The sequence below is a fragment of the Acartia tonsa genome, chromosome 15, assembly GCF_053477335.1.
Source record: "Acartia tonsa isolate MP-2025a chromosome 15, ASM5347733v1, whole genome shotgun sequence".
NCBI lineage: Eukaryota > Metazoa > Arthropoda > Copepoda > Calanoida > Acartiidae > Acartia > Acartia tonsa.
The window spans coordinates 18,425,407-18,439,500 of record NC_137274.1 but is presented as its reverse complement, the minus strand read 5'-3'; the positions used below and the strand labels follow the sequence as shown (position 1 = coordinate 18,439,500).

Here is a 14,094-nt window from a genome sequence, read left to right as displayed (position 1 = left end):
GAAATTTAATTTTTAAATCCTTAACTTAAAAAAATTTGGAAAATCGGACTATATACATCAGAGATATGGAAAAATGAGGGAAAAATTTTAAAATAGCCAAAAACCTCCAAAGAGGCAGTCTGACCTTCATGGTTGTTTTCTTTAAACAACAGGAAATTTAATTTTGATATATATAACTGAAAAAATTTTGGAAATCGGACCAAAAACACCAAAGATATGGAGAAAAATGTTAGAAATACAAAAATAGTCTAAAACCTGCTGAAACACAGTCTGACCGTCATAGTTGTTTTCTTTAAAGGACAGGAAATTTAATTTTGTTATCTATAACTAAAAAAATTTGAAATTTGGACCATAAACACTGAAGATATGGAGAAAAATGTGAGAAATACAAAAATAGCCTGAAACCTGCTGAAACACAGTCTGACCGTCATAGTTGTTTTCTTTAAACAACAGGAAATTTAATTTTGTTATCTATAACTGAAAAAATTTGAAAATCGGACCATAAACACTGAAGATATGGAAAAAAATGTGAGAAATACAAAAATAGCCTAAAACCTGCTAAAAGGCGGTCCTACCGCCATCTTTGTTATATAATTTATTGTGCTTCTTAATTATGGGAATGTTGTCTAAAAATTTAAGCATTCAATTTTTTATAGGAGCTGAGTAAATCCCATTTCCCCCATAGCATCACGGACAGACTAACGGACTAACTGACAGACATAGTGAATTATAGAGCAGCTTCGCTACTAAAAATGAATATATTTATGATTCAGGCTTGATTTGATTATTGAAACACTTTAATTGCTCACGTCTTGATGGTCCAGCCTCTATCCAGAACTCCTCCCCCCCCTTCCCTGATTGTTAAGTGTTAATCGTCAAGTTTTTCTTTAAACAAGGATGACAAAGCAAAGCGAAGCTCTGAATAGTTTTATAGTGTCTGAACTGAATAATCAGAATATAAAAGTATAAGAGTCGAAGCAAAATTGTAAGTAAATTTGTTGAAAAATTGCTTGATACAGGATAATGTTTTTGGACATACTTACATATTTAGCACTTGATCATAGAGTTGCTCTGCTTATAATATTGTTCTTTGTTGTCCCATGAATCAATATACTAAAGATCAGATCAAACGGATAATTAGATCACATAAAAATTTGTTGTTAAAAAAGTAGAAAAATCAGCATGTTTAAAATGTACATACGGACATTATTGTAATGATTATAGAGTTGCTACGCTATCTAGATCGTAGTTAACTACTACAAGAATCATCATGCAAAGTTTGAAATCGATAGGACAATTCTAACATGCCTAAATTAACGAATAAAAGCTATCTATCTCGGACGTAAGGATAGACCCTAATTATAGAAAAGCTTTTAAAAGTTGAGAAAATAATGAATCAATTTACCAGACAAACTGTTCTCTTGTATTTTTGCTCCAGGCTCCAGAAACTTGTTAACAAGTTCAGTAGAAACATTTCCATTGCAAACAGCTTTCCTTATTTCTAAACAATTTATAAGTATGTAATTAATTAGGTATAAGATATAACCAACAAGCAAAATGAATCTAAAATAATATTTCCGGGGCAAATGGAGAGGTCATCAATTTTGCGATGCGTTGCCCCCCAACGACAGCTGAAATAACATATTGTTTTTGTTGTTAATATAAGTCAGTAATTGATAAGAAGAAACCTTTTTAAGAGTGTATTTGTGTATGTAAATGTACACTATACAATTGGTTTCAACCTAGACATAGTATGACCTCAGCTCATACAGAAAAAAAATTAATTGGAAAAAAATCACAAAACCTATAAAACAACAACATGTAAAATTGACGACCTCTCCATCTGCCCCCAAATATTATCTAGATTTAACTCGCTCGTTGGTTCTACCTTATTTCTGTGTTAATCTTATGATTGCAAAAAAAACGTGACATTATAAGTTAATAATGTTCAAATTAGGAGCAAAAATATTTTTAACATAAAATAATCTTTGTTTGTTTTGAATTTATGCTCATTATTTACTTTTTGACCACCTTCTTTCTCAAACAAATTTTTAGATTAAAATGACATGTAGATTGCTAAGACCTTAACATATCTAAATTAACAAAAAAAGGGAAAAGTTACATAAAGACGGACCTACCCTAATTATAAAAAAGCTTTGCTTTAAAAAAATGCTAGCCACGTGTGTAGTAGTGGAAAAGAGTGAGAAAACTAGATATAATTATATTCACTGAACGCTTAACAAACAAGGATGACAACATCCATAGAAGCAAAGTTTTGAAACCATAGGACAAACAAACTTTAACACTTGTAGAGGGACAGAACTTAACAATCATATATAAATTTTAACAAAATTGGAAGTAAATTTGTTGAAAAATGCTTACATACAGGCTAATTGTTAAGTACATACTTACATTTTTAGGACTTGATTATAGAGTTACTCCTCTAGGAATCAGTATTCCAAAAATCAGAACCGGTTCTAATCCAACTGTGTCAAATGAATACAAGAAAATTGCTTACCCTGATCCACATCAGTATATTTGTTATCATTTTCTAATCCTTTTTCATATTCTTTAATGTCTAAACAAAGATGTAACAAAAGTTTATCATTCTTTTAAGATTTTTTTATTTAGGTAATTTTCTGTACACCTTAGACCACAAAAAAAATACTTTCAGAATGCCTTCTAAATGATTGATATTTGCTGGATTAGAACTGGTTTTCAGCAAAACTAGTGGCACTTTAGAATATTTTATACAATTTTTTTTCTAGGAACAATTTATCTTGGGAGGGTGATGGAACCCACACCTAAAATAGTTATGAACCTTTCCAGGACCTATTCAAAGCTACATTATATAGGTGAACCATGTTTGTTCAGCAGCTAGTGAGACAGAGATTGTTACCTTTTTATACAGATTACATTTTGGGCTTATCTAAATGGGGTGTTTTGCCTTAGGTTATATTTGGAGTCAGGGCAGCCCTGGAGGGTTAGTTTGTAGATTTGGGCCTGCAAGTTTAAATCCATCCACATGGGTTAGGCAAAAAAGAAAATAATTCATTTTATAAATAGGGGTTGGGGTAAGAATAATTAGAGAGAAAGCACAATAAAACAGGGATCTAAAGGGGTAAGACAATGGCCGATAAATGAATGTACATCCCCAATGATTATACACAAAATTATACCCGTCTGTTGATTACAATTAGTAGTAGATTCGTTTGGACACTCAACTAAATGAACCAAAACTTAAATTTCAATATAAGTCCCAAAGGTTGTTAAGTCAACAAATAAGAAATTGTTATTATAAGACTTTTGGGACTAGTATAATAAACAGCGCAATTTCCCCTCCCTTCCTGACAATAAAATCTCACCTATAGCTTTGGATAAGCATCCTCCAACATATAGCAGCAAACAAACCTAAAATATTTTTAAAAATTTTATATACTTTTTGGGCTAACTAACGTTTAAAGAGTTATGGCCAAATCCTTATAATACAGTAACAGGATGTGTGTTTGTCTGTTTGTTTGTACCTAAGAGTCTCGCTAAATGCTGAACAGGGTAGCTTCTCATAGGTCCGGGGAAGGATTTTAACTATTTTGAGGGAAGGTACCACAACCCTCCCAAGAGAAATCGCCCCTCGAAAAAATTTCCCCCCTCCCCTGTTTAAAAAATTTTTTTTAACTAAAATGAAAAATGGAAGGAGAGGAGCACCCCCTCCAAAAAAAATCTCTCCCCCCCAAAAAAAATTTTTTTTAGGCTTTCTTTTCAAATCTAAAATAAACTGAATTATCAAATTCGACTCTCCCCTCCTCTATGGGCGTAGTCGCTAGCGCATAATAAATTAACTGGTCCATCTTAAATGTCCACAACTACATAACATATCGTTATTCAAAGCAAATTGGTTATTCTCTTGGAAGGGTGGTGGTACCCTCTCTAAAATAATAATAAACCATCCCAGGACCTATGAGAAGCTACTCTGTTAAAAAAAAACAATCGGTTCAGCGGTTAGCAATATTCTTTCCATGAAATTTAGGCAAAAATTGTGATATAGCATCATTCTACTTCCTACCTCATATGTACATTTAAAACACGAAAACGGCAAAAATCATCAAAAATTAATACATAAATGTTATATATTAAAGTTTTTAAAAATCTATTTCTCTTGAAAGGCTCTTAATATTTAAATCTTTTCTGGCATAACCGAAAGACAAACAGACCTGGTAAATTATATACTAGCCGCTTTTTGGAGTAGTTAATATTAGCAAAAAAAATCAATTAAATCTTGAATAGCAGATAAGAATTAGGCTTCCAATATTAATGTTTTTTAAAAAGGGGGTGTTAAAATTTTCTAGGGGCGATTTTTCTTTGGAGGGTAGTTGTACACTCCCCCAAAATAGTTATAAACCTTCCCAGGACCTTTGATAATCAACCCTGTAAAGGAGAAGCCTATATGTTCAGCAGTTACCAGGATTCTTTAATACAAACAGACCGACAAAAATACATCCTGTTACAATATAATTAGGATATATATAGATAGATAGATAGATAGATAGATAGATAGATAGATAGATAGCTATGTAGATAGATAGAGAGATTTAAAGGGTTAGTTTATTCAGTTATCTATATATAGATAGATAGATAGATAGATAGATAGATAGATAGATAGATAGATAGATAGTTAGTTATGTAGATAGATAGAGAGATTTAAAGGGTTAGTTTATTCAGTTATCTATATATAAATAGATAGATAGATAGATAATAGATAGATAGATAGATAGATAGATAGATAAATAGATAGATAGATAGATAGATAGATAGATATATATATATATAGATAGATAGATAGATAGATAGATAGATAGATAGATAGAAAGATAGATAGATAGATAGATAGATAGATAGATAGATAGATAGATAGATAGATAGATAGCTATGTAGATAGATAGAGAGATTTAAAGGGTTAGTTTATTCAGTTATCTATATATAGATAGATAGATAGATAGATAGATAGATAGATAGATAGATAGATAGCTATGTAGATAGATAGAGAGATTTAAAGGGTTAGTTTATTCAGTTATCTATATATAGATAGATAGATAGATAGATAGATAGATAGATAGATAGATAGATAGATAGATAGATAGATAGATAGATAGATAGTTAGTTATGTAGATAGATAGAGAGATTTAAAGGGTTAGTTTATTCAGTTATCTATATATAAATAGATAGATAGATAGATAATAGATAGATAGATAGATAGATAGATAGATAAATAGATAGATAGATAGATAGATATATATATAGATAGATAGATAGATAGATAGATAGATAGATAGATAGATAGATAGATAGATAGAAAGATAGATAGATAGATAGATAGATAGATAGATAGATAGATAGATAGATAGATAGATAGATAGATAGATAGATAGGTATATAGATGTATAGATGTATAGATAGATAGATATATGTATAAGATGTACTCACAAAACTAAATGTTATCATGATCACGTATGAGAAAGAACTAACCTACTAGTGGTGGTGGTGCTAGTAACCTTTAGATTTCTCTTTTTTCTTGGCCCAACAAGTTTTCTTTTTAAATTGTAATTCACAAGTCAACTTTTTAGTGTATGCGTGTGTGTAGTTATCTACAGGGATAAGACAATGGCTGATAAATTGATATACATCCCTAATGATGATATACAAGATAAACCTTTCTGTAGATTTAAATTTGTGGTGGAAATGTTTGGACACTCAACTTAATGAATCAACCAATCAAAAAAAGTCCCCAAAGTTATTAAGCCAACGAATAAGAAAAGATTATTACAGACCACTGTCCCCTCCCTTCCTGCACATACCAACACACACAAACCAAAACGTCCCCACACACAAAGAGAAAGGGGACAATGGACGGGGTTTATTGTAGCATTTTCTTATTTTGTAGCTTAACAAGTTTGGAGACTTTTAATTAATTTTAATTGGTTTTTGGTTGGTCCATTAAGTTGAGTGTACAAATGATTCAACTAGGGGGGATAATTTTGTTTATCAACATTGTCCTTTCCTAACAGTTAGTTTTTTCGTTAATTTAGGCATGTAAGAATTATCCTATCGATTTCAAATTTTGAATAATGATAGCTATAACAGTTAGGTAAGATTTAGAAAGTGTAGTAACTCCATTATTGGCATCATACTGTCCATACGTCCATTTAACTTGTAAGTTAAAATTTTCCTATTCATCTGATTTTTAGAATACTGATTCCTTTTGGAACATGGTACAATGTTATAAGCGAAGCATCTTTGTAATCAAGTCCTAAATAGAATAAATATTTAAGCGGTTTTTTAACAAAATTAGTTACAATTTTGTTGAGACTTATGGATTATATTCTGCCAATTCAATTCTGAATGTAATGATTTGCCCATTTTCTCTCTCTCTCTGTAAATACTCATCCAGTTCGGGAGGGGACATTGGATTATAAATTAAACCCATACCCAAAGTTTTTTTAACTACATTATCTTATTTGATGGCTCAAAAACTTTTCAGTAATTTTATTTTCATTAAAACTAGATTAATGTTACATCTATAGACTACAATAGGAAGATGGGGTGAACCGATCGGGTTCTCCTTAACAGGGTAGATTCTCATATGTCCTGGGAAGGTTTTTAACTATTTTGAGGGAGGGTACTACCACCCTCCCAAGAAATCACAAAAATCAAAATTTTTCTTACGTTCTCGATTTTAGAAAGAGAGTTCAACTTAAACATAATCGTCAAACGCAACATAGACATATTTTAAATATATAGTGGCCATTAGGGGCATAGCCGCTATTTATGTTAATACAATGAGTAGTTTTATAAACCTATGAATAGTTTTACAAAAGATTTAGTTGACGGTTAGACTGGCGCAAAAATCTAAATTCTGACCATAAAGTTTCCCGGATTGTTCCTATAAATTCAGATATTGTTCGGATATAAATGGATAGGACAATGGCAAGATGTACATCCTCAATGATGATACAAATATTTCCTTTACTGTAGATTAAAATTATTGATTAAAACGTTTTGACACTCATTTAAATGAAACCAACCAAAATTCATTAAAAGTCCCAAAAGTTGTTAACCCTTACAGATCGGGCCCCAATTCCCACCTTAATAGATGGGGGGGGGGGGGGCTCAAAGAACCCCCTTCCTCTATCTCGGCTCCTGGTACAGATAAAGACGTAAATTTTTTTTCTGGTGGTTCATGTGTATTTTTAAAGAAAATTACTTTTTCTAGTCATAGCAGTCAGACCGCTCCTTAGTCGCTTTTTAGCGGCCAGCCGCTAAATTTTAAAACAGCTGAAGATCGGCCAATTTTGCAGCTAGGATGACCAAATGACCGAAAAACGGCAAATAACGGAAACCGCCATTTTCGGCGTTTACAGCGGTAAAACGACGATTGGCGGCGCAAATTAATATTTTTATCTGTTTATTATTGCTCAAGGATTTACCAAAAAAAATTATAGGTCTTTAGCTGTAATAGAAGCCACGATATTCATGATATATGTCTGTAGTAAAAGCCGGACAAAAATCGGTCATAAAGTCGGTCAAACGGTCATAACACCACTTTTCTCAGATGGTCATTGATATCTAAGTATTCACCAAAAACATTTTAGGTTTCTACCTTATACACAAAAGTCATAATGTAGAAATTAAGATTTATTTAGAATTTTTTCTAATTTTTTGTTGCTACCCAACCGACTTTGACCGGACACCACGACCGACACAGACTAAATATCCTAATAAAATCAACTCTTACCGATGTATAATTACTAAACTTAAAAAGTCATGAAGTTACAGCTCTCCATCTTACCTACAAAAAAATGAGATTGAAAAAACTAGAGGTGGGGGCTCTTTGAGCCCCCCCCCCCCCCCCCCGATCTGTAAGGGTTAAGCAACTTAATAAGAAAACTTATAAGAAACGTTATTGAAAACTTTGTGGACTATTGTAATAAACAATTGTCCCCTTCCTTCCTAGTTCCTCAACTGTTTACTATTGGCTGATATTTAGTTATTATGTTTCTATTCTACAATATATCTATTAGGATAAAAATCACGAAACCTTTACATTATTTTTAGCAAAGCTTAGAAGTAATAATTTCTTATAGTTCTGCACCCCCCCCCCCCCCCACCCACTCCCAAATATTAGTTTAGATTTATTTAGCTTTATTACAACTTTATTTACAACTTTTGGGACTTTTATTGAATTTTGATAGGTTGTTTCATTAAGTTCAATGTCCAAACGTTTCAACCACTAATTGTGTAATTGTAAAGAAGGGGTGATTTTGTGCATTATCATTGGGAATGTATATAGATTTATCGTGCATTGTCTTATCCCTTTAGATTTCTGTTCCATTGCCCCCCTTCCCTTGCTGCTACCGTCATTCTTATTATTTCTGATGCACCCGACAGTCCAACAGTTCGCGGCTGAACCCTAATCTGGCCACCAGCGGCGGCAGCAGCAGCGCGGCTAAACTATTGTTTACTATTAGAACATTGAAATAATTAAATTTATTTTCAAAATAAGAGGAGAGTGGTTCTGTCAAGGATCTAAAGGTATAAGCCAATGTCCAATAAATTGGTGTAGATTACAATTAGTGGTTGAAACGTTTTGACACTCAACTGAATGAACAAACGTCATTAAAAGTCCTCAACGCACACACAAACACATACACACACACACACACACACACACACATACACCTACTTGTATAACAGTTCAAACCAGGATTCGGAAGCCGCAGCCGCAGCCTCAGCCTCAGCCACCATCAGCCGCGCGGCTTACGAGAAGCCTCAAAATCAGCCGCGCGGCTTTCTCAGCCACCTAATAAGCCTCAGCCTTAGTCGCAGCCGCGCGGCTTAAAGAAAACATAAGCCACTGTAAGCCTCAGCCGCATTCAGCCACTGTAAGCCTCAGCCACTGTAAGCCTCAGCCACAAAACTCCAATTCAGCCACATTAAGCCTCAGCCGCACTAAGCCTCATTCAGCCAATGCCCCTCTAAGCCTCAGCCAGAATCAGCCGCGCGGCTTATAGTTGGGGAAGCCTCAGCCACACTCAGCCGCGCGGCTGTTAATGATCTGAAGCCGCAGCCGCACTCAGCCGCGCGGCTTCAAGAAAGCCTCAGCTGCAGCTGCAAAGTTTTGATTATGCCTCAGCCGCAGCCGCGCGGCTTGATATTTGTAAGCCGCAGCCTCAGCCGCAGCTTAAGTTTTTTAATTCAGCCGCAGCTTTGAAGCAGCCGCGCGGCTGAGATATTGTAAGCCCCAGCCGCAGCTGCAGGTGCAAGTACAAGACTCAGCCGTCAATTCAGCCGCGGGGCTTAATTTTCATATTATTTTGTCTGTCTGAAGCTTAAGATCTCAGTAACCACTGAACTGACAAGGTTGTCCTTCACAGAAAATATATATATGGTCATTGGGTGGTTTTGAGCTAATTTTGGGGTGGGGGTCATACATTTCCATACCCCAAAAAAAAATTTTAAATTTATTTTTTAAAAATGTTATCCTATTAAATTTTTTTATATTCTTTTTAAAAAATTTTATTTTAAGTTTTTTTTTTAAATTACAACATAGAAACCACCATTTCGAAGAGCTACAAAAAGTTTGAACCTGTAATGTAAGAGCTCCAATGGCGCAATCGGTTAGCGCACGGTTCTTCTATACTGTTATGCCGGGGTTATAAGTTCGAGTTTCACCTGGAGCAATACGTTTTTGAATGTTGATACTTATGAATATTTTTGAATACTATTTATAGGGTAACTGCCCTACTGACGTTTGCCTAATTTTATTGTTTTTAAAAGATACAAATTTTTTTTACTTAATATTCTCTGTGGATTTGTATTATCTTAAATTTTTTTTTTGTACAAGTGGCCCCTTTATCTCAATGGTAGAGCACTCGTCTCGTAAACCAGGGACCGTGAGTTCAAACCTCACAGGGGGCAATCAACTTTTGTGATACTCAAGTTATATCGTAGCTTCTCTATTATTTTTCCGTTTAGGTACGCAATAAATGTTCTATATAATTTAGCTTCTCCTACTTAGATATTTCTTCAATACTTTGTGGTTGATATGAGAGACACTGAAAAAGTTATGCAAAAAAAAGATTTATACATATAAATATTTCATTTTTCATAGTATTTTTAAATTAATGAAAATAATTAATTAAATTAAGATTTGGGGAGGGGAGAAGGGTGTGTGTGTTTATTTTGAACCAAAATTATCCTAAATATAGTTTTTTAACAAAAAAAATAAACAGCGATGTATTTTACTTTTTAAAGTTGGTTAAAAAAAGGTCTGTAAAATGCAATAAATTGTCCTTTATAATAAGCAAAAAAATATTTATAAATAAAAAGTAATTGGTAGATTTACAAAACTATACTCTCCATATTATCTTCATAATCTTTAAGTACTCGATAGATTGAAATAGTTAAATGATTATCACATATCATCCGATTTTGTTTATTTTACAAAGATGCCTACTAAAATTAATTTTATTTTCGAAACTGCAATTATTATAAAAAAAATGTTTCTTTATCTTTATCATTATGTTATACAATTTCTGAATTTATAAGCAATACATGAATCGATATATTATTACTTTTATGTTGTCCATATTTTCATGTACTCTGATAAAGAAATAATCTCAGCTGGCTAGAATAACAATAACCCCAATACACCCCCTTTAATCCATCTCTCCCCTCTAATGGGATATATAAATGAACTGGCCAATAAATGAGGTTCATAATTTTATCAACATATTTTCTTTTTTTTTAATACATCCACTTTTTTTAGTAGCGAAGCTACTCTATAATTCACTTTGTCCGTCAGTCCGTCAGTCCATTAGTAACGCTATGGGGGAAATGGGATTTACTCAGCTCCTATAAAAGATAGAAAGCTGAAATTTTTTGACAACAGGAGCACAATTAACTATAAAACATCAATGGTGGTCGGACTGCTTTTTAGCAGGTTTTAGGCTAGTTTTTTATTTTCTACATTTTTCCTCATATCTTTGGTGTTTATGGTCCAATTTTCAAAGTTTTTCAGTTAGATATATCAAATTAAATTTTCCGTCGTTTGGAGAACCTACAATGACGGTCAGACTGCCTTTTTGCAGGTTTTTGGCTATTTTTATATTTTTTACATTTTCCTCCATATCTTTGGTGTTTATGGTCCGATTTTCAAACTTTTTTCAGTTAAAGATATCAAAATTAAATTTCCCATCGTTTGAAGAAAACAACAATGAAGGTCAGACTACCTTTTTGCAGGTTTTTGGCTATTTTTATATTTTTTACATTTTCCCCCATATCTTTGGTGTTTATGGTCCGATTTTCAAACTTTTTTCAGTTAAAGATATCAAAATTAAATTTCCCATCGTTTGAAGAAAACAACAATGACGATCAGACTACCTTTTAGCAGGTTTTTGGCTATTTTTATATTTTTTACATTTTCCCCCATATCTTTGGTGTTTATGGACCGATTTTCAAAATTTTTTCAGTTAAAGATATCAAAATTAGATTTCCGGTCATTTGAAGAAAACAACAATGACCGTCAGTCCCATCCACAAAATTTTGTGCTTCGCTACTTATGGATGTTGTCATCCTTGTTCTATTATATTAAGTGGTAATATTAAGCTTCTTATTGGTCCAGGGAAGGTTTATAATTTTTTGGGGGAAATGTATCTTTTCCCTCTCAAAAAAAGATGACCCTCAAAATAGATTATTATCGTTTCCCTTAAGTATTCCTAGAGGTTTTAGGGGCGCAGCCACTAGTATCCTTTATCCATTAACTAATTACTTATTAAAACAGGTTTTAAAAGTATGTACATAATAGTTATACCTACGAAATTTAGCACCCAATAATTTATTATAATTGTGATATTAAGACCTAAATTTTTGTTCAAAATTTCTTTTCACCTTTGGACTAGGGGTTAGTGTGGCAGTCTTGTGTTGGAAAGGTTTTGGTTCAATTCCACCAAGAATTGAATGTGATTAGAGTTTTTATTCTGCTATGGACAATAGACAATTATTTAGTGTTTCCTCTCATTTATAGCTATTTTCCTCTCAAGTTGAAAAAAATTTAATGGGTGGATGTAATGTGTAAAAAAGATTAGAGGAGATTTGTTCTAAGTAAACTTACTTTATTTGTATTATTATTAACTAAATTTTTGTATAAGATTGCTTTACACCCATAGACTAGGGGTTGTGCACCATCTTGTGTTAGAAAGGTTTTCGGTTCAATTTCACTAAGAATTATATATGATTATTTTTAAAACCTTGTATAAAGTATGGAGAGTTATTTTGTCTGTAGATTAAGAATTCGATAACTACTAAACTAATTGAATGCTCTTTTTAAATTGCCTTTTCCAAGTTTTTTAATTTTTTTAAAAACTAAAATTAAAACTGGTGGGTGCTCAACCCCCTTCTTTTCCCATAAAAAAATTAATAAAAGTCACCCTTCATCCTCCCAATTTTTTTTCTTCTGGGATTCGAACCCGGATGATAGATGGTTCAAAGCTGTTACCGTACCAAAAAGCTATCAGAGCTTCAATATTTCAAAATAAAAATTTGTCTTATTTTTAGATCATTAAGTATTATGATGTCTGTTTGTTTGTCTGTCTATCTGTTTGTACTACAGGATCTCGCTAACTACTAAACCGATATGGTGCTCCTATTCAGGGTAGTTTCTCATAGGTCCTGGGAAGGTTTATAACTATTTTGGGGGAGGGTACCATCACACTACCAGAAAAAAATTGCCTTAGAAAAAAAATTAAACTCCACCTCAAAATTAAAAATGGGATTTACTCGCCCCGGCCCTCCCCACCCAATAAAAATCACCCTATCCCCCCAAAAATTTTTTTAATTCAGTTCTTGTTTTTCCAGTACCTATTGTTCAGTATTTTTTATCATAACTTCATAATTACACTTGTCATTACGATTATGTGACATAAAAAATTTGTCATAAAAATTATACTTGTCCCATGAACAATAGTAATAAAAAGTACGTTTGTAAAAAAAACATTTTTCATAAGAGGTAAGTTTGTATGAAAAATACACTTATTGCAAGTGTACCTTTTATGATAAGCCTATTAAAGACAATTATTTTTAGGACAAATTTAACCTGCGTACCATGGCTCAACATGAAGCACATCTGCTTGTCATCAGGGAGGTAGTAGGTTCGTATCTTGCCATACACTGCGTTATAACTGAAGGCGCTACTGCTGCTTTGCCAGGTGTGCAACATTAAAAGTTAAAGTTGGAGGAAATCCTTGGCTCATAAACTCATTACCATAGGAATTTCAGGCAGGTAGTTCAATAAAGAAGTTGGTTGCTGGATATGTGTTACTCAAACTTGTACAGAAAAGTAAAGAAATAGTTCCCCTGAGTTATCCAGGATTCAACACGTTTTGTCATCAGGAAGGTAATAGGTTCAAATCTTGGCCAGACACTGCGTTATAACTGAAGACGTTAAATGGTTCCTACTGCTGCTATTCCAGGTGTGAGTTAGAATAGGAGGAATTCCTTGGCTCACAAACAGGCGCAACTCATTACCATGAACAGTTAGAACTTTCAGGCAGGTAGTTCAATTAAAAAGTTGGTTGCTGGATAAGTGTTACTTAAACTAATACAGAAAAGGAAAGATATGGTTCCCTTAATTATCTAGGATTAGTGGACCTTAAGTTAGTGTCATAGAAGCCCTCAACATTGGCTCAACATGTAGCATATCCGCTCGTTGTCTGGGAGTTGATAGGTTCAAATCTCGGCTTTGCACTGCGTTATTACATTTGTCATGGGTACCAGTATAAAGCTTTGGGTACCAGAATAAAATTTTGGGTACCAGTATAAAACTTTGGGTACCAGAATAAAACTTTGGGTACCAGTATAAAATTTTGGGTACCAGTATAAAACTTTGGGTACCAGTATAAAACTTTGTGTACCAGTATAAAAGTTTGGTTACCAGTAAAATTTGGGTACCAGTATAAAACTTTGGGTACCAGTATAAAACTTTCTGTTCTAGTATAAAACTTTTGGTACCATTATAAAACTTTTGGTACCAGAATAAAATTT

General features: G+C 33.1%; 1 protein-coding gene and 1 non-coding gene across 2 annotated transcripts in view; one reads left to right on the top strand and one right to left on the bottom strand.

Moving 5' to 3' along the window:
• Positions 1-5,514, bottom strand: part of LOC145307421 (uncharacterized) — a 47,999-nt gene extending 42,485 nt beyond the window's left edge. Inside the window, exons 1-4 of the mRNA XM_080149855.1 lie at positions 5,482-5,514; positions 3,366-3,411; positions 2,519-2,578; positions 1,406-1,501 (exon numbers count right to left, since the gene is read on the bottom strand). Of these exons, the coding sequence (XP_080005981.1) occupies positions 1,406-1,501; positions 2,519-2,578; positions 3,366-3,411; positions 5,482-5,499 (220 nt within the window). The 5' untranslated portion in view covers positions 5,500-5,514. The remainder of the gene's footprint in view (positions 1-1,405; positions 1,502-2,518; positions 2,579-3,365; positions 3,412-5,481) is intronic.
• Positions 5,515-9,900: 4,386 nt separating this feature from the next.
• TRNAT-CGU (transfer RNA threonine (anticodon CGU)) lies at positions 9,901-9,972 on the top strand. The gene has a single exon. It is a non-coding gene; the product is annotated as a tRNA-Thr (tRNA).
• Positions 9,973-14,094: the final 4,122 nt, after the last annotated feature.